General features: G+C 41.0%; 1 protein-coding gene across 3 annotated transcripts in view; it reads right to left on the bottom strand.

The window, feature by feature from the left end:
• Positions 1-27,223, bottom strand: part of LOC149474197 (alpha-2-macroglobulin-like protein 1) — a 120,040-nt gene that overhangs the window by 79,963 nt on the left and 12,854 nt on the right. For all 3 annotated transcript variants that reach the window (XM_089668831.1, XM_089668843.1, XM_089668840.1), the window contains exons 2-3: positions 20,944-20,994; positions 7,809-7,992 (exon numbers count right to left, since the gene is read on the bottom strand). In XM_089668831.1, coding sequence (XP_089524957.1) covers positions 7,809-7,883 — 75 coding nt within the window. In that variant the 5' untranslated portion in view covers positions 7,884-7,992; positions 20,944-20,994. The remainder of the gene's footprint in view (positions 1-7,808; positions 7,993-20,943; positions 20,995-27,223) is intronic.

The following is a 27,223-nucleotide window of genomic DNA, read 5'->3' as shown; positions in this document are numbered from 1 at the left end:
GCTGCCGTTATTTCCGTGTTCAAGGGGTGTTCCCAGAATTCTGCTGATAAACCAGGAATCTCTCCACAGACCGGGGGTCTCTGAGGGGATAAAGAAAATCATCCTTTCAGCTGGGGGCTCAGCCCGGGATGACCACCCACCTCACTTGGTAAGTAAACCTTTTGTCTTTTTATGACTAAAAGCTCTTTCTTTCCCTGTGTTGAGGGAAGGTCTTGAATCATTCTGTATTGTCTATATAGACCCGTGATAACCTGTAGCTGCTTTTGGTAAGCAGACTTAACTCTTTGGTAGAGTTACAAAATAGTGCACTGTAAAAAAAAAAAAAAAAAAAAAAAAAAAAAAAGAGTGTTTTTTGGTAAAACACAGTATGTTCTTTGGCAGAACATAAAATAGATTGTTCTCTGGTAGAACACACTGTCCTTTGGTAGAACAGTGAAGAGATAACTTTTGGGAAGTTATCAAAAGGTTAATAAGTCTGTGGAGCAGATTCTGGTTTATCTATCTTTTCCTTTTTCTTTCTGTTGCGTAGAAGTATAAGATAATTTGTTGTGTGGAACAAAATAAGATTTTAAGGTAAAATTGTCTTATCCACTGTCTAAATATGGGTCAAGGAGGTAGTTACCCACCAGGTCCCCCAGAAATGGGAGAAAATTGTAAGGATTATGTTGCTAGATGTTAATAAATCCCTGGGTGGATTGTATGGCTGGTTGGACAGAAGCCGTGGGAAGTACAGACCCATTCCAGAGAGAGGGAGAGATTTTATGGGAATTTTAGGGATTTCTCTGAGAGTAGCATCAGAAGGAGGTATTGTTGCCAGATCCTCCAAAGTACCCATTATACCCACCTATTTCAATGATGAGAGTCATCCCTCACACATTACACCCCCTCCTGATACACATCCAGTTTGGGCCACAAATTCTATGGATGTAGGATTCATTTCATGTACACCGTACACAGTCACACTCAAGGAAGGGACATTGCCCTACAAACAGAGGCAATACAAATTAATGCCAGAGAAGGAGAAAGGGATTGCTCCTCTAGTGGAAAGATTTTTAGAAACAGGTACTTTAGAAGAAAATGTTTCTCCTTACAACACACCTAACAATCCTGTTAAGAAGCCGGATGGCTCTTACAGGTTTGTACAAGATTTGAGGGCCATAAATAATTTGGTGGTTCCATTAGCCCCAATAGTGCCTGATGTACCATCACCTCTATTCCGTCCGATTCAGAATATTTTACAGTAATTGATTTAACAAATGCATTTTTTTCGGTTCCTGTGGACCACCAGATGAGGGCACTATTTGCATTTACGTTCCGCAATCGCCAGATGACCTGGTGTAGAATGCCCTAGGGTTTTGTAGATTCGCCTGCAGTCTACTCACTTGCCCTCCAGACCACACTGAGGTCCTGGACCCCTCCCAATGGTTCGGTCCTCATTATATATGTGGATGACCTATTGACTTGTAGTTCAAGTCAGGCAGCCAGTCAGGAGGATAGTTGGTCTCTGTTAGAATGGTTGTCAGGGAATGGTCACAAAGCATCTAAAAGAAATTGCAATGGTGCCAAAAACAGGTTGAGTACCTTGGTTTTATTTTAAGTCATGGTGAGAGGAATGTCAGTCACAAAAGAGCTGCGGCTCTCGTGGGTCTGCCCCGCCCACAAACAAAAAAGGACATGCTAACTTTTCTTGGTATGATTGGATACTGCTGCCAATGGATACCTGATTGTTCATTCTATGATCACACTCTGAGGTCTGCCACACTTTCAGAATCACCTGACATTCTCACATGGTCAGATTAAATGGTTGATGCCTTTGTGTACCTGAAGAATGCTATGGTAACGGCCCCTGGTCTTGGACTACCTGACTATAAGAAAATGTTTCATCTGTATGCTAGAGAAAATTGTACAACCATGGCGGGGGTCCTGGCTCAGGAACATGGAGGCAAGCTCCGCCCTGTAGCTTTTTTTTCCAAAGTAGTGCCAACTCAGGTTCAGGGCATGCCTGCTTGTCTGAGAGCTGTTGCATCCTGCGCGATTCTGGTGGAGATGGCTATTTCTTTCACATTGGGACATGAAACTACCCTACACACCACACATCAAGTGTCCTTACTACTGAAAAACATACACACTCAACACATGTCAGCACAAAGGTTGAGCGGATATGAAGTGATTCTTCTATCTGATCCCAACTTGATTATTAAATATTCTTCAGCAAATTCCGTCCCTGCTCCAATTTTGAATGCCCTATTGGGGTTAAAGGGGGAACAGGATGAAGTGGCACAAGAACACAACTGTATAACCCACATACAGCAAGACACTTCCCCTAGGTCCGACATGTCAGCTGTGGCTCTTGATGGGGCCCCAGATGTGTTTGCAGATGGCTCATGCTCTAGGCCAAATGATAATACTTACCACCCCCTCAGCATTTACCATGCAGGATATGCCATTGTGCAACTTCCTGACAAAATACTCAAGGCAAAGCCAATCCCATATCAGTCAGCCCAAGCAGCCGAACTGATTGCCCTTACAAGAGCATGTCAATTATTTGCAGGACAGGATGTCAGCATTTACACAGACTCCAAGTATGCCCATGGTGCTGTACACGATTTTGGGGTCATTTAGGAGAGAAGAGGATTCATTGCTGCTGATGGCAAAACCATATCTCACTCTTCCTTGATATCTGATCTATTCAAAGCCATACAGTTACCAAAAACATTAGCCATTCTTCATTGCAGGTCACATACAAATCGCAGAGATCATATAGCCAAAGGAAATGCATTAGCAGATAAGGTAGCAAAGGAAGCTGCATTACAACAAGTGGCCAGTGAACAGATGCCTATGCTCACTTCAGGTGTCACAACCACACCACATGACCAGATGTATGCAGATTTACAAAAATTTGCTACAAAAATCGATCTAGCAGACTGGAATGGTTCTGGAGCACAACTAGATCCAGCTTCTGGTCTAGTGTGCTTAGAGGGGAAACCATGCATTCCCATGTCAAGTGCCCCACTGTTCATTGCACAGTACCACGGTCTAGGACATAGAGGATGGAAAACGACATGTGAAACATTATTGCAGGATTTTTACATTACAGGCTTATCTAGGTTGGTGAAAGAATATGTTTCTAGGTGCATTACATGTATAAGGAGCAATCCACAGAACCCAAGAAATCACAACACCAGCATCTAGTGTACCCAACTACACCTTTCACCCATTTACAAATAGATTTTACCCACATGCCAAAAACAGGACAGAGACAAGAGTTTTTGTTGGTAACGGTGGATATGTTTAGCAGATGGGTGGAAGCATTTGTCACTAATAAAGAAGACACACAAACTGTAGTCAGAATTCTTACACAGGAGATAATACCCAGATGGGGATGTCCACTGCAGATAAATTCTGATAACGGACCAGCCTTTGTGGCCAAGGTATGCCAAGACCTGGTAAAAGTACTTAAGATAGATTGGAAATTTCATATTCCCTATCATCCTCAAAGTTCGGGTATAGTAGAAAGGATGAACAGGACAATTAAGGATAAGTTGAGGAAGGCCACTGGAGGAACCTATACCCACTGGAAGAAGATGTTACCTGCAATTCTAGCAGAGGTAAGAATGACACCTAATAAGACTACAGGGTTATCTCCTTTTGAAATATTAATGGGAAGACCGTTCCCCACACTTTGGGCTAGACAGCCACTTATTTAAGAAAGAGGGGACCTTGACCTGGTACAACAAGAATATGTGAGAAAATTGATTCAGACTTTAGATCAGATTGAAAGAAATGTTGCTCGCACTTCTCCTTTATTTTCTCAGGAACCAACACACCTTTTCCAAGTGGGAGATGTCGTAGTGGTCTGCCAACTCGCTAAAACAAGAAGCAAGGCTACCCCTTTGGACCACCTACCTACGGTGATAGCAATTACCAGAACAGCTGTTCTGGTGAAGAATTCCCAGTCCAGGATCCATGCTAGTTGAGTGAAGAAGGTGAACCAAACACCTGAGAAACACGAAACGGAAAAAGGAGGTGAAGGACAAGTAGAAAATCCTCGAAGAGCGGGTGAAGTTGGTGAGAAAGACACTGAAGATGACATTCCTTACTGTCCCTCATGGTGCTTTGAAGCTCTGGGTCCTATTGGGCACACTGACTGTGCTCTTTTTTTCTGCCAGTATGGATCCTAACTAACTGTATTTATCACCCTGAGGACTTGGGCCTAATAAAAGGTATCTGTGGTCAAGGACTAGATTTAAATGAGACCCAGATAACCAAAAGTGAAAGAAAGTCAAAAAGAAGTTTTGAAGAGAACAATCCATTTTCAGGAAAAATGTTGATGATGCAGTTTAAATATGCTTATGCTCAAAAGTCAGGTTATGATAAATGTTGGATATGTAGTAAGTTACATCCTAGCACATATGAAATTCCTCTTCTGGCCACTCCAGTCAAAATATTTTTGTTAATAACAGGGAATGTAAGTATTGGTTTAACCAATATTATTTCTAATACCACCATATCTTTTCCAACTCTGGGAGTCACTCAACTCCCCGATTGGTGTTTTAGACTGGGGAATACCTCCCACAAGGGAAAGGGAATGTGCTCAAAGTCCATATTAAACATATCTGATCCTGGAAGGAGGGATGGAACTTCTTCTGTGAAACTCTGGCAAGTAAATGGTAAAACCCTGAATGAAAGTTTAGAAGGGATACAAGATAATGTGGGGAAAACTATGTTTGGAAAACTTTTTTTATTTTACACTTGTTGTCACCCCTGAATTTCATTCTGCAATACAAAAATTGCCGATCTCCTTGGGAAACAATACCTATATCTGTTGTGGTAAGATCTGTTACCCTTGGATACCGAGTAATGTCCAGGGCTGGTGCTATGTAGCCCAATTAGTGCCAATCATGGCAGCTATAGACCAAAAGGAACACCAGGTAAAAGCCAGTACATACCCAAAACACCAACTAACTCTGAGACAGAGAAGGGAAACCAAACAAGAAAAGGTAGATCTATTCTCTACAGGCGATAAGGTTTGGTCATGGTTCCCTACCTACACTAGATGGGGAATAAAACTCATGAACAAAATAAATAATTACACAAACATTATTGATGATATACTGGAGAGGAACTCTAAGGACATAGGGTTGCTAAATACCGAGACCAGAGCTATTAGAAAACAGCTGGAGATGCAAGAATTAGCTATTGAAAGTATGAGTGCTGCTCTGACAGGTTTGTGTGAGATGACAGAGGATTATGAATGTTGTACTTGGATATATAATACCACAATGACTGTTCCAGATTATTATGAAATAATAAAGCAACACAGGGAACAGGTAGATGGTTTAATGGAAGAAGCTAGAGCTATAGGAAAAGATGGATGGACTCCTTTTGATTGGTTAGGATCAGGATTTGGTTCCGTCTTTTCATGGATGAAAGGTATTGCTGTAAGCATAGTCATGATATTGTATTTTGTTTTATCTTTATATCTATGTTTTAAATGCTCATTATATTGCATTTCTAGAGCTACCAAACCGCAAAATACAAATGAAGGTTATCTGGCTATGTACAAAAAGATGAATGAGGTAAATAATTGAGATCATGTTCATGATCTCAGAGGGGATTGAAAGGATCTAGATAACCTCCATTTTGTTAATGTACGCCGTTTTAAGTATTAAGTTAGCTTTTTGCAGATATATTAGAAGTTTAGTGAAACTGTTTTAGTTGTTCAAGGATGTATCAACAGAAGCTAACATGACCCTGACAATGTCTTTGTCTGGTTGTTTCTCAGAAAGCTAGCCAAAACAATTTGTACCAAGAAATGTATATGTCATGTTTCGTGTAGTTAGCTCATGATGGAAATTTACAAGTTACAGATTTGAAACTCGCTCCCCCCCCCCTTTACTCTTCTGTATTCTATATAATCTTAGTAATGTTTAATAAACTTTGAACATCTCTGAACATAAGCTGCCGTTATTTCCGTGTTCAAGGGGTGTTCCCAGAATTCTGCTGATAAACCAGGAATCTCTCCACAGACCGGGGGTCTCTGAGGGGATAAAGAAAATCATCCTTTCAGTAACCCTTTATGAAGTTTCACTGGGTGAATGGTTTTATCATCAGCAAGGACTGCAAGTAGAAGAAACTAGTATTGAATTAGACACTTTGTTATTATTTGAAGATCACTAATGGCAGTTTTATTTGGGTGTTCTTGGGCATGGTTAATTTTTTTTTTTATTCTATTCAGCGTGAACATATTTTCATGGCATATTGATTTATATTTGCTTATTCTTTGGATGTGCATTAGTTATAAGGTCAAAGACTGGGAGTTAGCAGAATAGATTTATTGGACAGATTAAAGCGTTGTACTATATGAGGGATCATTTTTTAACTTGACAATTTTGATAGATGTGGGGAGATTGAAGTATGACAGCTTTTACAAACATTTGTTTATTATTATCTTTTGATCACAAATTTTGAGGAATTTGTTCACAATAGTAACATGGTGGGGGGGTGGGGGTTGAATGTTATTGCATGACTGCCTCATGCTGCACTTATATATCTCTGTTTGGTATAAGATTAGATAAGGTATAAAGAAGCTAAAATGTATGTTTTAAAATAATGCATAATATAATATATTTTACATTTTTTTGGTTGATTTTGCTGATAAAAGATTTGGTAGATGCATTAGTGCAGTGATTCCACGGCAGACAGGAACTAGTTAAAGAGAAGCGGTTTCCTACTGCAAATGTGGCAGCGGAGAGGGGGAGGAGGCAAATAAGTGGAGCTTCCACTTTTGTGTGGAACTCTGCTTTAAGGGCTTGGTAGCCCACTTTTATTAAAAACAGAAATCAAAGTCTATAACATAGGGTTTCCTATGCAGAGGTTTAGGCTTTACACAAAACAAAAAAATTCAGAGCCACCTGACTCTTAAGCTCACTTAACTTTTATTGCAGTACCTTGCTGCATGGACCCACTCTTATCCCCAATCTAGAGGTTCTTCTGATACCCCAGGCACTCACTCCTCCGAAACTCACATAACTCTCTTTCTCCCAGTTGCCTCAGCTGTAATCTCCCAGAAGTTCCAGGCCCAACTCTCTTGGTCCAATGGACAGAAACCTCTCCCACATGAAATGCTGTCTCGAGGCTATTGCCTTGGACTCCAGACAGAAGCAAACTTCTTTCCTGGCTGCAGCAACTGCAACAACTCCAATTCCACCTATCACTGCAGGAACTCTCTGCAAGCCTGTGGTGTATATGATGACCTTGTGAAGTAAGCAAAATCTGAATAATATGTATGAATGAATAGTATATATGTACTGTTATATAATAGTATATATGTACTGTTTGAGGGAACTAAACAAGTAATCAATATTTAAAATATTGATAGTTTCAATACCCCATTTTATAATGGAAATCTGCAAGAAAGTGGGCAGCAGAGTGGATAAATGGTTAGTACTTCCGCCTGGCAGTACTAGGGCAGTTGGTTCAAATCCCAACCATGGCACCACCTGCCTGGAGTTTGCATGTTATCCCTGTGCCTGCGTAGGTTTCCTCCAGGTACTCCGGTTTCCTTCCACCCCCCAAAGACATGCTGGTAGGTTAGTTGGATCCTGTCTAAATTGGCCCTAGTATGTGTATGTATGAATGTAAGTTAGGGACCTTAGATTGTACGCCCCTTGAGGATTAGGGACTGATGTGAATGCACAATATATATGTAAAGTGCTATGTAAATTGACAGCTCTATATAAGTACCTGTAATAAATAAAATAATAAAAGCGGAGTCATACTGTAAGTTAGTTGTAGGAGTACTCTACCTGCACAGGAATACAAGTGAATATGGAGTCCTGCTGGAATGTCCTGTCTAGGATAGTGCTGGCTTTTCCATCCATTTGTATTGATATGGTCACATTGCACTCTCCCTGAGCTTCTTCCAGGTGTAGGCAGACATTGCCAGGATTTAGTGAACTCAGTGCCGATGGGAAGATGACTGCATAGTATCTAAGTAAAAAAAACAAGACAAAGCAGATTTTGGGTTGTGACAATGTTTTGGTATTAGGAAGGCCATGCCCGATTTGCTAAAAAGCCTCAAAGGGCTAAAGTCAGTACCAATTTGCCTGTACAGTAATACTGAACTACAGTGATCATACATCAGCCTGTGATATTGCCAGTCACTTGATAGTAACAGGATTACATGTCTGCCTCCAGGGCTTCATCACTAGGGATGAGGTTGGAATTTACTGTTACAATGGGTTTGCAGCAAATCCTACAGTTTAAATACACACATGGACACACAGAGCAGTGGCTTGGGAGCGAGTCTGCTTGGGTGTCCCCATAGCAAGCAGCTTGCTGTTGGGGCACTCGGCAGGAGGGAGAATCCAGAAGTGCCAGTAGGGGACTCAAGAAGAGGAGGATCAGGGATACTCTGCAAAGATTGCTTTTATTATCACTTTAACTTGTGCAGTGCATGCACATCCCCACTGCATGGGAAAAGATTTTGCCCAGAGTTGGGCTTTAAAGTTAAACAGAATTTTATTTCCTGCAAGCCTACCTATTACAAAAAGTGGACTCTTGTTTTAGTGATGGTATTTTAGGGGTTGAATTTTTTTTGGGGGGTTTCCTGGTTTTTAGTTTATGGTGATGCGGTCTTTTTAGGTTTTGAGTGCAGCTTTCACTTGTTATTGACTATCTGTTCTTGGAGCTTCCTTTTGTTTAAAACACATCACTGCATTGTTTGAAAGTAAAAAAAAACTAAGTTCAAGAACAATGTGCACCTAAACCACTTTACATTACGTATATCACTCACATTGCATTAAGGTGTCCGTTTGTGAACCAGCGGTAATAGATCGCTGCTCAGTTCTCCGGCATTCTCGGAGAATACAGTTCTCCTGTGAATGCAGTTTATGAAGCAGTTCTCCGAACGAAGGGAGAACGGTCTCCAAACGCTGGAGAACGGTCTACAAACTCTGAAAAACGGCTCATTTTACTATAATCTCTCCAGATTATAGTAAAAGATCAGTTTACTAAGCAGAGGTAAATTATCTCTGCTTAGTTTTCGGTCCCTCTGATTCTCCAGCTCTGGGCTGGAGAATCTGGACGGAGAACACAGATCTCCAGAGAAGGGCTGACATGATCTCCTGAGTGTTATAAACTGTGAATGACCAGAGAATAGCTGAGATCCGTTGAATCGCAGCTATTCTCTGTGTCATAAAAGGACACCTTAACAATGTAAAAATACAAATTTGGTATACATCATTTAGACCTATTATCCGTGATTTAAACTGTCCTGCTCTGGTATATTTAAAGGGTTAATTCATTTTTACAGATGCGGGGGCATTGACAACTCAACTATCCACAGAGGTAAGTACAGAAGGGACCAGGGGGTTGGAAATGTGTATGGTGTTATCTCACCTTTTCATTTTTTCTGTAAATTTGAACACTTTATGCCACATCTCCCTCATTAAAATTGTTCTGCTGCTGGCCAATTTTACACTGCTGAATCATTTGTGGTAAAAATTGGCCAGCAGCAGGACAAGTGTATAGGATATGAAGTGGCCATTGCCCAGCAAGAGAGTGTAGACCAGAGGAAAGAGCAATAGGACAGGCAAATAACCCTTTCCTTTTGCAGGATACATGACAGATCATCACACTAAGTTGAAGGCTCTGCCTGCTGTAATCATACGGTCAGTCCAAGTGTCACATTCCTCTGGATATGCAGTTCCATTCACAAATATCTCATACAGATAAAAAAAACTAACTTCAGCAAACTAATTACAGAGCAGGAGATACGTAAGATTTTACCCAAAGCTCTGTGCAGACTTCTATGAAAATCAGTGTAACAATCCCATGTTAAGATTTTATTAGAGCTGCAAATGGTGATTTTTTTCCTTTAAAATTTAAAAGTTAAATGCCATATTAGTAAATGACAACAGTACAAGAGTAAATATTCAAAGCAAATACAAAAAGTCACTCTTTGATTACAGTCTGCTATTTCATGTTTTGCAACATTTCCTAAGGAAGAAGATTACACAACAATGTTTTAGTTCAGGTGACTGAACTGGGCATGAGATCCCTTAAAAAATCCATACCAGACCCTTTAGGCTCCATTCACACTAGAGCATTTCAAATCACGGACGGAATCACTGCGATTCTGCCTGCAATTTGAAAATGGGCTGTGAAAATACCAATTCGTGTGTTCAAGTGCCACTCACTTCGATGGCACCTGAAAATGTGGGGCGTTTTTGCCCTGATCACGGCATTTTCCTGCATGACAAATGCGTTGCAATCGCACAAACAAAACCATGGGACACGCAACACCTAAAAATGATTCTGGAACCTTTTTTTTGGTCAGCTTGCTTCATCACTTTAGTCAAGTATGGCAATATATACATACAATATCAATCTCTTTATGAAAGTAACCTAAGTACACTGATGTCTGGTTAACTCCCTATATAATTTTGGATTCTTGTGGCCCTTTCATTTACAGACAAAAGTCTATTGGACTACCCTAACATGCATAACCTGAGTCCAACCTTGTAAGATTGATGAACCCCAGTATACTGGCTTTACCTTACCGTCTTTTCTCTCCCCTCCCCCATCTGGACCTATTAAGGTCAGTACTTTCCTTGCCACATAGCATTAATTCCTAGACATGGGGGCGGTTTTATTTATGTATTAGCTGGCTAAAATATAATGTCAGCATACCGGCTATCTTCCCCAATTAAATCTTTCCCTTCCTTTTTTGGACCTTTCCAGATACTATAAACACACAATTGTTGGTGCATGTGTGGATTGTTTATGCTACCAAATAATATTCAAGTGGACTGTCCGGCTCTGAAATTGATGACAATAATAACCTTATAGTCTCCATTAATGGAAGGTTAGTACAGCATCATTACAAGTTGTATCTATATTTGGGAAGATTCGTCTTAGGTTTTATTGATTGTACACCTTTCATATGGCAGGAGACCCTTCCTGTAGGACCGCTCAGTATGTGACCTATTCTGGTGGGATCCCTCTGCTGACTTGCTTGAGACGCGGATGCTGCATGCACCTAACCCCCTCACACAATCCATGCATTGTAGCCGATATTCCAAGGTACTTACAGAATTTGCACAGTAATAACTCATTTTACAATATGTTAGATCATGTCATACTTATATCCAACTTTCTTTCATGTAGTAGCTCCTAAAGAAGTGAAATTCTTGCGAAACATGTTGAGTAACTACTATTATTGAAATCTGATTTATGTTCCTTGATACCCTTACCGGGACTGACCTAGTGGGATTGTACTGGGAGACAGATTGACCCCCAGTACAATCCCAGCAACAGTTGATTTTTTTTAGGTCCTGCAATAGTTGTACATATATTTGTCAAATCACTGTTTTCATGCTAAAAATCATTATTAATACATACATACATAAACACAACATAACTTACAAAATTCCTGTTTAATTCCTCCATAGGCATTGTTCATATGGGGCTTACTAAAGTGTACACCCATGTGTTGTTACTCATACAGGGATGCACAGGTGTTCAGTACATCCTTGTGCAGTTAGTCCCATTCGTGTCAGTTGGCCAGGAGGCAGAAATAAGGCAGAAATAATGGGTTAAACATTATAAACAATATGTAATATAGCCATATGCTGGACTACAGAACCATGGAGAAGGAGACATTGCCCTCTTCCCAGTCAATTTTAATTTCCCTTTTTACTGTTGGACATTGTGTTGCACTATCCCTTCCACTCAATAAGGAGAAAGCTATGGCTTGGAAAAGACTATGGACTTCTATGCAGAACACCGAGGATCATGGGAATTGAAGTAGGAATTGGAGTCCAGGGCAGCAGTCATAGAATGGGACTCATAGACCCTTTGCACTACAGTTCCCAGAGAGGTGGAGAGGGAGTGATGTTATAGTTCTTACTGGATTGCTCTATCGTTTTCTTCCTCTTGACACCATGGGAGTCCATGTGCACACATCTGCCTGTGTGCCCACATATTGACAGGAGATCATGCCAGCTAGAACCAGAGCCTGAAGCCTGAGGGAATTGACACCATAGAAAGTGCAGTGGGGACCAAATAAATTGCATAAAATCCACTTGCGCTGCAGGGAGTTTGGAGCATCCTCTCATCCTCCTCTCTCGCACTTTTGGCCATTGAAACCATCAGTGTGGGCCCCTTTCTACAGCAGGAACATTACAGCCGCATCACAATAGCTGGTGAGAGGGAAGACTGCCCATCATTTGCACAATGACTAGCAGGGACTGAGTTACTGGAAGCAGAAAACTTAATACCTAGCACCTATACTGCACTTGGACTACACCTATACTGCATAATAGTTAAGTGCACCAATACTACGTAAAGGGCCACAACTATAGCCGGCAGAAGATCATAAAAGACTGCCCCTACCTAGCCATTCTACTAACCCCACTATTTGATTAACTGGTAGCTTCGCCCAGTGAGCCTAGGCCTAGCAGTGTCACTTGTAAGCATCTCGACAGTATAGTCTCCCGAACACAGTTAATTAAGCTACATTACTGTCCATTGTTGCTCTTCGTTGACCTTGTTACTGTGTACGCTGATCTGCGGCAAAGTGTCATCTCATTCCTAGTTCATGCAACTGATTTCATCTTATGTCAAACTGTGTTATTACCATTGACAATCCTTCTCTATGCTATCTTTTGTTACAATCCATATCAATATATCAATACTTTCCTTTATTAACTTGTATAGTGCCTGTTTCTTGATATAGTACCACCACTGGGTATAAGGTATTGCCTTTAGTGAGTTTCTGTGATATTGCATGCTTTGTGTAGTCAACCTAGTGTGTCAGAGTGGCTGAAGTTCTTGAGGAAGTCAAAGCAAGGAAAAGAGGATCCATTCTAACAAGTGAATACTATGGGGGTAGCACTACAGTAAACTTTGACTATACCCACAAGGGTAATCTGCCTGGAGAAACAGCGTGACAAAATGTGAGAATGACTAAGATAATGAAAGACCTGATCCACTGTGGTATATGGTGGAAAAACAAGTTCCGTGGCACTGGTAGCACACCATGGGCAATGGTGGGCATTGCCAGATTGTTAGTTAGAATGGCTTAACTTTTTTACTGCTACCGCCATATACCTTGCAGCAGTGGCCACGAGGGATGTTGCACCCACTCCCAGCTGCTGTGGCCACTTTATATTCATCCGTCAGCAAATCCCCAATGTAAATCACCCTTATATTCATCCATCAGTGGCCTCCAATTTAAATCTTTCTTAGGGCCTGTTCTGTGCTGGTTTCACACACCGCATTCAAATCACACTAACCTTGCGTCATGTAGCAGGGGGTCAGTGCAAAGTTAATGACACACCAAACACGGGTCACAAATGCAGTGTGTTTGCCTGCACCAGATCCCATGGTACAAAAGTACCATGTGACCCAGTTGCAATGCGTTTCCAAAAGTAGTGGATGCACTACTTTTGGTGTGGTCCAATTTCAGCCAGTTCAAAATGAATGGGCCAAAATCGCACTACACAGAACTGCATGTTAATCACACAGGAACTGCAGCAAGATTCACATGCAGTTCCTAGTGTGATGTGGCCCTTATAGTCATTCATCAGCCCAGTCATTTATCACCCCTTATATTCATTAATCAGCACTCCCCCACTGTAAAACCCTATTAAATTCCATCAACATCCCCCCAATATAGATCCCCTTTTTATTTATCAGCAGCCCCCCAATGTAAATTCTCATTATATTTATTAGCAGCCCCCAAATATAAATTCATTGTGTATTCAGCAGCAGCCCACTAATGTAAATCCCCCTTATACTCATTAGCAACCCCCCACCCCTTCCCAGTGTAAAGTCCCCCTACATGTATCCATCAGCATCTCCCCCTAGATTACAGCCACCCTATGACCAAACAATGTGTACACAATCAGGAAATTACCCTGTGAGATTTTTAAGGTACAAAAGTCATCAAAGCAATTAATATTTAAAAGTTTTTAATTTTGCTCAATATTTAAAATATAACTAAAATTATATATATATATATATATATATATATATATATATATATATATATATATATATACACACCGTATTTTTTGCTCCATAAGACACACCTGACCATAAGACACACCTAGGTTTTAGAGGAGGAAAACAAGAAAAAAAATATTCTGACCAGAGACTGCAGACATAGTACAGGAGATGACCAGAGACTGCGGACATAGTACAGGGGATGACAGGAGACTGCGGATGTAGTACAGGAGATGACCAGAGACTGTGGACATACTACAAGAGATGACAGGAGACTGCGGACGTAGTACAGGAGATGACCAAAGACTGCGGACATAGTAAAGAAGATGACCAGAGACAGTGGACATAGTACAGGAGATGACCAGAGACTGCAGACATAGTACTGGAGATGACCAGAGACTGCGGACACAGTACAGGAGATGACCAGAGACTGCAGCCATAGTACAGGAGATGGCCAGAGAAAGTGGACATAGTACAGGAGATGACCATAGACTGCAGACGTTTTGGGAGCGGGTACCCGTATTTGACAGGTACCCACTCCCACTTCCACAGAGTTGTCCTCCCTCCTGCTCCATAATCTTCTGGGACACGTGACAGGTCCCAGACGACTACGGGGCGATTCACAGGGCAGGTTCTGCTGCACAGAAGAGCCGAGCGGTCAGCCAAGTATTCTAACACGGCGCGGGGGGAATACTGAGCTAGGCACTCCATATTCGCTCCATAAGACGCACAGACATTTCCCCCCATTTCTTGGGGGAAAAAAGTGCGTCTTATGGAGTGCAAAATACGGTGTATATATATATATATATATATATATATATATATATATATTTAGATATTTCAAAATATATTTCAATAAATCTATATATGTACACTGCATGTTGAAATGCAGTTTTATTTTTAAAAATATATTTTTTTAAACATATTCTTCAGATTTATTTTAACATATAAAAAAGTCATTTTAACATATATTTTTACATATATTTGTAAATGCATTCCAAAAAACTGTAGATTTGTATTTTTAAAGACATACACTATATTTGAAATGTATTTTTAAAAATATTTTGCATATATTTTGTAATAAAAATGCATGTCAACATGCAGTATATATAATTTATTTATTTATTTTTAAATATAGTGAATATGGCTAAAATTGTAGCATTTCAAATATATGTCAATATATTTTTGAATAAGATTTAAAAAATATATTTCAAATATATTTTTCTTTCATATGGGTATATATATATATATATATATATATATATATATATATATATAATAATCATATCATAATCTCAATATCTTTAAGGTCCACAACCCGACAATTATGTTGCACATGTTTGATTTCTGTATACACATTTAAGTCATATAACATTTTACAAATAATCCCTTAAAAAGTTGACAGGCCAAGAAGAATCTTGATGCATTTCATGAATGGTATTCACTACTTCAGAAGGTGGAGATATATATATATATATATATATATACATATACATATATAAAACGTAATTGTAGACAACAAAACATTGTATAAAACACATGAAATCCCAGTGTGTGTGACCTCTCATGGTCTATCAGGTAAATGGGGGGGAATAATAGGCCAGAAGGTTATGTGCAAAGACAGCTCCCCATAATGCTTCAACCTATGTATAGTTGTATTTGGGCAGTGAAGGGGTGGTGACTGTATGCCAGCAGTCTAATCGAGTCTGCCTTAACAAAAGGGGCCCAGCTGGAAAAAGGAACCTATCTCTTCTAACTGAAAACACACCATTCTTGTTTGAACCTCAGAGAAAATGTCGGTAGCACAGAGAAGGTGGCTTCACGCAGATTTCATAAGCCCACTGACACCACTGGCTATACACTTTTCCTTAGTGAGTCCCAGATGACATGCAACTCCTAGTTTAACCATTCTCTACTCTAAAATGAAAAAAAAAAATGTTTAAGGCCCATACAGCAAATACACAACCCATTGTACACTCACAGTTTAGCTTCCAGCAATCCAGAGATTAGCAGTAATATCAAACCCAGGGGTACCCAGCGGGGTGACATCCTATAACACAGCTTCTACACTGTATCACAGATCAGTCAGTCTGTGTAACAAAACTAACGCAATGGCACAAGTAATGACCTACGCCTCCAATACCGCTGCTGGCTTTGAACAAAATGCTCGCTGGCTCATTAAAGATAAATATTTGCTGAATTCCAATTGGACAGCTGAAGGTTTGTGTGGATATTAAAAACGTGATAAAGAGATTGTTACATGACACAAACAATATTATGTAGCGCTACTGCTGCAGGAGCCACTTGGATCCTCTGTTCTCTGCCATGGCTCTGAAAACCATTTCTTCCCTTCTGACACACATGGATATTCCTTACAGTGCTGCTAGGACATGTTAGCTTGGGCATAAGTATATTACCACAGTTGTATCAACACATAGAATTACACGTCAGACCATTTGACTGTAAATAAAATAAGTATACACTCAACAGCCACTTTATTAGGTACACCTTTTACCTTCATAACTGTGTTAATTCTTCATGGCATAGATTCAACAAGGTGAATATCAAGTTAAATGTGATGTGAATCAAATAAAATAAAAAAAACAGTCCCATTACTCAAATAATAGTCCAAAAAAGGGATTTGTGATGACGTGATCCAAACACACCAATTGTCACTTTTCGTGACTCCTTAAATCATTAAAGATGTGCGCTCACCTCCTTACAAGCCTAACAGATAGGCTTAATACACTTTTTGTTCACATACATGGAACTTGCTAGAATTTGCTGCAGCATGGAATGGATGTTGGATACCTCCTATGTACTCCACAACTCCACAATGCTTCTCTCCTTATACACTTGTTATCCCTGCAGGGATCTCTCCCTCCGTCAGCTGCTCAGAATCCCCTGCTCACTCCTCTTAGATGTTCCTCAGCGTCATGTAGCAAAAAAGAAATGTGGACATAGTGCTTTATCCTTATAAGACTTGCCTTTATTTAAATGCTCAATATATGCACTCACATTGAATACAATTAAAAAGCGCTTTGGTATTAAAAAATCCTTTGCTTGTGTGTGCCCTGCACAGAGTGTATACTCGCCGTATGCTCTCTGGTGCCGAGTGACGTCGTAGCCCCACCCCTATGCGTTACGCCATAGGTCACGTGGCTTCATCAGGGGGTTGTAATGCACCCTGATGAAGCCACGTGACCTATGCAAGAGGTGGGTCCAGGGGACTAGAGACAGGGTTAGAGAGAGTAAGTACTCAGGTTCTCTAAACACAGAGAGCCCATCATATGACATCATTTAGAAGGATCCCCTTATCCTGTGTAACGGCACTGGAAGTAACCCCCATTGTGTGCAGCATTATGGGAAGGATTCTCTATGCTGTGTGAAATCACTGATAGAATCCCCTATTGTGTGTGACATCATTGGGGGCAGCCCCCATACTGTGTGACATCACTGGTGGGACTCTTTAGAGACTAGGGAGCAAGTTAGCCAGAGACGAGAAAGCAGATTTGATTGTGGATGGCTTGTGCACTCAGCTGCTGTGGTACTTGGGAAGCCACAGTCCAGTCTGAATAAGGTATCCAGGCCAGTGGGGGTTAATCTGCTTTAAAATGTGGCATAACCTGAACTGTTCATAGGACACAGTTCAGATGAGCAGGAACTGCAATGCCTATAGACCTTGTGGCGGGTTGCATGTCATAGCGATAGAGTGAAGACCCTCAGTGGTTGCCTGTTTATATTCAAGCAGTTTATTCAATAGTCCTTTTCAACCTTGAGCATAGTGAGTGGTTTAAGGGTACAGAACACACCCTTTAGATACTAGTTTTTACATGGGATCACAGAAAACCCTCCAAAGGAAATAATGCAGACAAACCCCTTTGTAGACATCATGTACAAGCACAAGTCAGTAGAGATTCTTATAGCCTCCTGAGCCTTGACTGTTTGTCCTAGCTAAAACTTTCATGACATTATTCTGAGGCACTACTGCAATGAAGATATGAATATATCCACCTTTACCCAATCAGTATAATTTATAAAAAGGCATAGAGCTTTTCCTATCCTCCTTTAATTTGCTAACGTCTAGTGAAGAATTCTAAGTACATGGGGCTCTGTGCTGGGTGGAATATGAAAAACTGGAAACAGAATAATCGTACTTACCAGAGCAGAAGAGTTGTATTCCGCAAAGGCTTCCTTGTCTAAAATACTGCAATACATAGGATACTGTGAGCCAAAAAGGATCGATTTACTAAAGGCAAACAGACTGTGCACTTTACCAGTGCAGTTGCACTAATTTTCCCCAGAGCTTAGTAAATGATGTGAATTTCCTTGTACATGGTTGGGTATTCTTTACAAAGTGAAGCTTTACTACATTCACTGAGCCCTGGGGAAAATCTTGCACAGTCTATTTGCCTTTAGTAAATCATCCTCACAGAGTTTTCATTCAAACATGTAATAACTGAAATGATATATGTAGTACTATGTTACATGATATACTGTATGTTGTTAGCTAATGTAAAGTTTATGTAAACCCTAACAATGAACTTTTCTCATTTGTTCCCCTTTGGTTTGTTAATTATGCCATTTAAAGCCTTTTCTAGTTTTGATATGCACAAAAAAACTGTTCCTGCCAGAAGATCAGCAAGCTGCTAACTTCCTGAAGTGAACTAACAATGCTGCACTCACATCTACAAAACAATGTTCTCTTATGTTTTAAAATGATCGTAAAAGCCTGTTTTTTGAGTTTATTAAAATAGCAAACATGTCATACTTACCTGCTCTGTGAAATGGTTTTGCACAGAGCATCCTCGATCCTCCTCTTCTGGGGTCCCCCCTCCGTGCTTTGAGCTGCCCCCCCCCCAGTGCCTCCATAGCAAGTTACTTGCTTTGGGGGCACTTGTGTGTGCTTTCTCCCAAACCCTGCACTGTTTGTCCATAAGACACACAGCACGGTGTTTTGCCCCACCCCCCACCCTTCAACACTGACTCTGATTGACAGCAGCAGGAGCCTCAGTGTCTGCTGTATTTGATCCAATGAGGAGTGAGAAAGGGGAGCCTCAGCTCTCGTGCACAGAGTTGGATTGAGATTGGGCTCAAGCAGGGTTGCTGTTAGAACCCACAGGGCCCCATACAGCCAACCCAACAGCCCCCCCCCCCAAAAAAAACATAGTTCACTATGCTTCAGCTATGAATGAACACAGTGAGTGATCGGTACCAAACACTCATTGTGTTCATTCAAGACAGGGGCTGGTAAATGTGACATATTAACTTGACCCTTCCCCCAACTCTCCATCCTGAAAGATACTATTGTGTGCTTGCAGCTGCTGGTGGGAAGTGAGGGTGATGGATTTGGGGGGGGGGGTCAATTACTGGAGCCATTGTATGGCTCTCTCTGCAGCAGCTGAAAGCCTTCAGGAGGGGAAAAAGAATAAGCTGGCTTTCAGCTGCTGCAGAGAGAGCCATACAAGGTGTCAGCATGTAGCTCCTGCCCCAAGGCAAGTGAGTGCACGTCTTCAGGGGACACTAGTACGCCAACGTCAATGCATCATCTACTTAAATAAAACAAAGGCACTACAGCACCAACTAAAGTTCAGGTGCCATTTTGTTATAGTCACAGCAGCCATTTTCCCTGGGGTTCTTCATATTAGAGAATAGTGTTCCAGTATATTGTTACATAGGTGCCATTTTGTTGTAGTCACGGCAGCCATTTTCCCTGAAATTCATCATATTAGAGAATGGTTTTCCAGTATGTTGTTATATAGGCGCCACTTTGTTGTAGTCATGGCCACCATTTTCTTTAGGACCATAATTACCATCTTGTATAAGTAGGAGAAGGGTCAATAGGTAGTAGCTTCAAGTGTAGGTATCTCATAGTCCAGTTTAATTGCATCAAATCACATTTTCTATCATTTGTTATTAAAGTTCAGAATAGTTCTCATTAAAATGTTCCATTAACAAAAATTATTACATTGGTTTGAATTAATTTTTGTCCCACACTAATTGAACATTTAATTGCCTCTGTTTCTCATAAATCTGATTTTTTTACATTTAATAAGTGAGTATTATAAGATGCCTCATGTTTTCCTCATTAGACATGTAACAGAAACTCTAGCAATCAGAGGACGTTGATATTTTTTGAGCAAAACTATGCAATAATCTTTGTGGATTGACTGTTATATGCACAATGCCCCATACAATTGGTATATTCAGCAGGTCCATGATATCAAACCTTTAATGAAATTAAACAAAAAATATAATGAAATATGAGTGATAAATTAGCAATTAATGCACTGGAATGAAAATACCATATGCCAAAGATTTTCTAAGAGTAAACACTTAAATATGCTAATATGAAGCGCCAACCTAAAAGCTAAGGGTTGGTGGTCACAGAAAAGCTGTCAGCTCTATTATTCTTGATTGACAAATAGTATATATTAGAAATATTCACAGTTTTGCTTGCACCGAGCTGATTTGCAGATAAATCAGCCCAACACATAAAGTCCATAGTGACATTATGTACCAGAGACCAGTCAATAGTTGTGTGCTGGGAATAGCTATATGACTCTTATAAAACTTGTAATATTACGTGGGTGGAAGGTCGGACATTGACCACAACACATCAAATATTTGTTTGGGAGGTCATTGCCAGGCCTGTGTAGGTGTTGAGGGGATTGGAAGATATAAAGGTCCTTTGGCATACATTAAAATTAAAACACAGATGAGATTACATTAAAGAGAAATTCAAATTTATACTATGTAATTGTTTAAACAAAATACAAGTTCAGGAACATCCATTTTTCAAAAAACATTTTATGACCATATAAATCTTCAAGGTATTTAATACTTAAGACCATTCCATTTTGCCTCACTCGAATTCCTCCCTCATAACAGGACTGCACATTCAAAAGTCAAAAGTGTTTGGGTACTTACCAGGCCAGTTCCTAGAAGTATTGGAGGTTAACTTGGTGACCACATGGATTCCTTAGAAAACAAATGGTTAGGGTTAAAGCCCAATTCCAGCTTTCAGTATTAAAGAAAAAAATTACTCAGACCACTTTAAAATAAATGGCTGCATAACTCACCTTCTCCGAAAGACTCATCTGTTCCATGATCTAGTGCAGGGCCCTATTTCTGGTTTAATGACATCCAGGATCATTCCACCCACTTACTGGGAGTACAGGAAGCATCACTACAAAGCCACTATACACCATGTTATTATTAACACACTGATCACATGGCTTTGTTACAAAACAAATTTGCATGTTTTTTTCTTTTTTTTCTTTTTTTAGTTAAGTTACTTTCACCAAAACAGACCACTGAAATTACTCTGCTCATCCCTATCCACACTATGGAGAGGAACCATAATTAATAGCAACAGAAGGGACATTTTGAATCTTGTGCAAAAAGGCATCCTTTTATTTTAAAGCTGAGATCTGTCCAGGAACCCCCCCCACAAAGAAAACCACAACACCTTCTACTTAACCACGGGAATACTTGCATGTTTTACCCATGCTCCTGTCCAGGCCATTTTTCAGTTTTCAGTGCTGTTTGTCTGACAATTCGGGGTCACACAACACTGCACCCAAATTAATTTTATATCTTTTTTTAAAAAAGATAGAGCTTTCTTTTGTGGGTATTTATTAACAACTGGGTTTTTTATTTTTTTCTATATAAAAGAAAAAAACCCTGAAAATTTGGAACATAACAAAAAAAAGTTTCTCTTCCCCTCTGTTATAAAACATATTATTATCCCTGATGACCCCGCAGTGTAAATGTACCATTGTACAGGTGTCAACCAACATTTGCACTGTGTGGGCACATCCTAAAATGGCACCATTAAAGCCATCTGCACGTGCAGAGCATTTGCGATTATCATGCATGCATCAACTCTTCTGGCAGCACCATTTTAGATTTGCAACTATGCAGTTAGAAAGCCACCCACTGTATATATTATGTGGTGTTTGTGCAGATTGCTCTTCTTTCAAGTGCTCAACAAAGTGAAAAGGAGGCTGTACTAAATAGTGGAAGTATAGAGTTAAAGTTTAGTGCATTCCATTTTCAATGGACTACTGCTGGTTTGATTTTTGGGACAGTAATGCATTGTTGTACATGAATTGATTTTTAAGGAACATTAAATGACTTTTGGGGCACCTGAAATGACTTTTGGGGCACATTATTTGATTTTTAAGGCACATGAATTAATTTTTGGGGCGCATATGTTTTGGGGCACATGAATTAATTTTAGGGCACATGAATTAATTTTTGGGGCATATTGATTATTAGGCTACTGGCTCCCCCTTATAATGGAAGTGGAATATGAGGCACATGCTGAGACGCCATCTTGAGGTACCATGTGATTTTGACTGTACTTTGCAGTTTGAATTTTTGTATTGTTTTGAGGCAAATCTATACATTTTTGGGGAACAGGGGTGGACTTTTGGGGAACTTGATTTTTGGTTCACAGCAATAAATTGTTGGGGTACAGTTTTTAAGGTACACACATTGATTTCTGGGGCACATCAATTGTTGGGGCACGGGAAATTTTGGAGCATAGTCCACATGTGACCTATGCTGAAACATTTTGTTTATTTAGTTCTCTTTTTTTGGTGGGTAACAACCCTTTTCCACAAGGCTTCACTGACCACTGTGAACCTTCACGTTGCAAAGACGGTCCTTAATCTTCCATGGAATCTACTGCTGGTATCTACTACTGCCATCATGTGCTGCTGTGCTTTTTAGGTAATTGTGTTTTAACTGGTTTGCTGATTTACCACCCTTCTTCTCCGCAGGGACACATCCTTTTTCTGAACTTCACTGCATGCTTCCTCCATGACCCCATTGGGGTCCTTGTTCAGGTTTCCATGTCACTGCCTCCATGATGTGGACACTTCCTATATTGGCTTTCCAGCTGCAGGCTTATGTTAGGATCAAGAAGAGGAGGTATGTGAGTGTGAGATGACTGTAGGGGACCAGCTGGCAAAGATGCATCTGTAGCGCTGCATTAGCAGTCATCTGGAAATGGTGGCGGCAAAGGAACTGGCCAGAGGACCAGTGAATTTTACTTGCTTTAGAGCAAACAAAACCTTGCAGGATGGGTTATACAGTGGAGGGTCATATTTTGCCCAAAATGGGACTTTAACTTGTTTGCTGATTAACCACCCCTCTTTCCTACAGTATTTCTCTTCTTTTTCTTTTCTTGTATTTCTTCCATGGCCTACTTGTGAGGTATGTGAGCATCCATTATGTTGTATAGTGTTTGTAAGTGTAAACTCTTTACGTGTTTAGTTTGGACCTGAAGAATAGCTGTTTCTATCATGTGAGTAATTGCTTTTTTTCTTCATAGGAGTGTGAAAACCGTAAAGAATTCTGTCATCTTTTTGCACACACTGGACTGTTCCTGTAAATAATTCTTCACCTACCTCCACCAGAGCACTGAAATCAAGATTTTCAAGTCAAGCTATGTTCACTTGCAACTATCATAACTTTGTCTTTCTTGCATATGAAATTATTATTATTATTATTATACAGTATTTATAAAGCGCCGATAGTTCACTCAGCGCTGTACATTACAAAGGGGGACAGAACATGTGACAGAACAATACCAATACAATGCAAAACATGAGGGGATCGAGGGCCCTGCTCTTTCGAGCTTACAATCTAGAAGGGACGGGATAGTGGTACAGGAGGAGATAGCTGTGGGGGATGGAGTGGTAGGAAGAGTGGAGGAGGTCGGCAAGATAGCAGGGGTTGGTGTAGGCTTCCCTGAAGAGATGGGTTTTCAGGGTGCGCCTAAAGGAGAGGAGAGTAGGTGATAATCTGATGGGTTGGGGAAGGGAGTTCCAGAGGATGGGTGACACCCTGGAGAAGTCCTGGAGGCGGGCATGGGAGGAGGAGACCAGGGAACTAGAGAGAAGGAGGTCTTGTGAGGAGCAGAGTGTGCGTGCTGGGTGGTACTTGGATATTAGGTCGGTGATGTAGTTCGGGGCAGTATGGTGGACAGCTTTGTACGTCAGTGTTAGGATTTTAAATTTGATCCGTTGCGCAATCGGAGGCCAGTGGAGGGATTGGCAGAGGGGGGTGGCGGAAACGAAGCGGTTGGAAAGGTGAATGAGTCTGGCAGCCGTATTCAGGATCGACTGAAGCGGGGATAGCCAGCGGCGAGGCAGGCCAGTGAGGAGGGAGTTGCAGTAGTCGAGTCGTGATATGATGAGGGAGTGGATGAGCTGTTTAGTGGTTTCTGGGGTTAGGAATGGGCGTATTTTGGCGATGTTGCAGAGGTGGAGTCTGCACGAGTTTGTTAAAGATTGGACTTGGGGCTGGAAGGATAGGTTGGAGTCCAGACTGACACCAAGTACTCTGGGGCTGGGGGGAAGACAAGAAGCTCGGTTTTGGAGAGATTCAGTTTAAGGAAGTGGAGCGACATCCAATCTGATATGTCGCTCAGTAGGTGTGTGATTCGGGCAGAGACCGAGGGGGTGAGGTGGGGGGTTGAGAGATAGATTTGTGTGTAGTCGGCATAGAGGTGGTATTTGAAGCCGTGAGAGTGTATGAGTTGGCCAAGGGAGGAGGTGTAGATGGAGAAGAGAAGGGGCCCAAGGACAGAGCCTTGAGGGACCCCAACAGAGAGGGGGAGTGAGGGGGAGGTGGTAGCATTATAGGTAATGCTGAAAGAGCGTTGTGACAGGTAGGATGAGAGCCAGGAGAGAGCAGAATCTCTGAGGCCGAGGGAGTGTAGTATTTTGAGGAGGAGGGGGTGGTCAACTGTGTCGAAGGCCGCAGAGAGGTCAAGGAGTAGGAGCACTGAATAGTGGCCATTAGCTTTGGCGGTTAGAAGGTCGTTGGAGAGTTTGAGTAAGGCGGTTTCGGTGGAGTGTAGGGGACGGAAGCCGGACTGTAGGGGATCGAGGAGGTTGTTGTCGTTGAGGTGAGAGCATAGGCGGGTGTAGACGTGGCGCTCGAGGAGTTTAGATGTAAATGGGAGCAGGGAGATGGGTCTGAGGTTGTTCGGGTCATTGGGGTCCAGGGAGGGCTTTTTAAGTATGGGGGTGATGTGTGCATGCTTCAGTGGGGAGGGGAAAGTGCCGGAGGAGAGGGAGAGATTAAAGATGTGGGTGAGGGAGCGTAGGATGGAGGGGGAGGGAGGTCGTAGGAATTGTGAGGGGATAGGGTCGAGGGGGCAGGTGGTGAGGCGGGCATCAGAGAGGATCTTGGAGACTTCCTCGATGGTAGTAAGGTCAAAGGTGTGGAGTGTTGGGGGAGCTTCAGTATGAGGAATGTAGGGTGGGGTGGAAGTGGAGGTCAGAGCAGTGGTGGGGCCGTGGGAGAGGGGTGATGAGGGGGTAGCTGAGTGAGGGGAAACGGGGTTGGGGGGAGTTTGAGCAGTGACGAAGTCCCTGCGGGTAATGTCGAGGGGGAGGGGGGATGAGGGGGTAGCTGTGTGAGAGGGGACGGGTTGAGAGGGCGTGTGAGTTGCGGCAATGTCCTTGCGAATTGTGTCAATCTTGTTTTTGAAGTGATTGGCAATCTCAAGGGCGGTGAGTGAGGTGCTGGGTGGAGGTGGGGGTGGAGAGAGTAGAGAGTTGAAATGTTGAAACAAACTAAAAAATGGGAATATTTTGTTAATGATTCCATTCTTACTGACTTTTGCTTCATCAGCAAAGGCAAAAAGAAAACTGATGCTTTTTGTGTTGTGTCCAGTGTAATTCACAGTTCCTAGTGATAGGATATCTGTCTCAGAACACATAGCATCCAAGATACAAAAAACTGCAATGCACAAATTACTTTTCAGAAAGTGGATTCATTTTTTCAAAGCTTGAACCAAACAAAAACAATTTTTCTTTACCCTTCCAGAAGGGTACCTTTGCATTTCATACAGTAAAATGTAATCATAGTTTCAAATCCATGGACTGTTTTTCTACTTTAATTAGAAAGCTTTTTGGAAAGGAATATAGTTTCTCTCAAACAGAATGTAAAGCCATAATTACACAAATTCTAGAGTAATGGGAAATAGAAAAGCCACACCTAGACATTGCTAAACCTTCCTTTTTAACTTTTCTATTAGATGCACCCAACCATGAATATCTGAAATGACTTCCTGTTCTTGCCAGGACTTGCACTTGTAATAAACAAGGGTAGCAGATGTAAGGCTAAAGTCGAACCCAAGCTAGCTGAGTTTTGTAAATTGAGGGTGAGACCTCAGATATTTTAGCATCTTAAACCCTCAATGTAAATAGTGATTTTAAAATAGACAAAAAAAAGAGTTAGGCTTTTAGCTGATAACAAAAATACTAATTTTGCCAGATTGAAAGAAAGGGTCCCAGTAATGTTATCTCTAAAAATGAGATGCACTTCAAAGGAATGTATTAGCATTGGGATGCGCAGCACACATTTTGCATAATTGTGCTTAAATAGCTTTGGCATGATTCCTATAGACATTTGTGGAATTGTGACAAAGGTGTTTGGGTATTTCCATATTTACACAGTAAGAGTCACCCAACTCAAACATTTATGCGACTTTATATGACAGCAATGGAGAAAGCTGTTGAGCTGTAACAATGTAAGGTGGCTGTCTCTGTTGCCAGCACTGGAAGGCATTATCAAGCTGTATCCAGCATTCTTTCAGAAGAAAAATGTTCTTATCTGATTTTCTGGCCCATGTGCCTTGTTGTAATTGCAATTGCCCACAACTCAGGTGAGTAGAAAAGATAGGCTTTAACTATTTCCTAGTTTGTGAGGGGTTTATATATTCTGTAGGTAATACAGAATATTTCTAAAAATATAAAAAAGGAATGCTCTTGAGGAAGGAGGAAATGGACAAGATTTGACACCACCTGGAAGTGTTGGAGCTGTGCCCAATCAGAACATTTTGTGGAGCAAGCAAGGAAAGTTTCTGCAGTGCACTTTTACACTCAACAGAATTTTTCTCAGTAAAGTGACACAATCAATTTAGTTTAGGCAGGGTTAACTTTTTAAAAAGCAATGATTATGTAGCACTGCCTGATAATTGTTGAAAACTGGCTAGCATCTTACTTTGAAGTTATACTGAAGGCTCAGGTTTAAAATAATAAATAAATAAATAAACATGGAATACCATGGTTTTGCACAGAGCAGCCTCCTCTTCTCGGGTCGCTTGCTCTGTGAATGGCAGCAGTGGGAGTCAATGGCTCTTGCTGCTGTGTCTCAGTCAATAAGGAGAGAGAGCTGAGGCTCC

Source organism: Staurois parvus, unplaced genomic scaffold (genome assembly GCF_062004578.1).
Source record: "Staurois parvus isolate SC_StPar_1 unplaced genomic scaffold, SC_StPar_1.0 ptg000009l, whole genome shotgun sequence".
In the NCBI taxonomy this organism is placed as follows: domain Eukaryota; kingdom Metazoa; phylum Chordata; class Amphibia; order Anura; family Ranidae; genus Staurois; species Staurois parvus.
The sequence above is the reverse complement of the archived record's forward strand: the minus strand, read 5'-3'. Positions and strand labels throughout refer to the sequence as shown.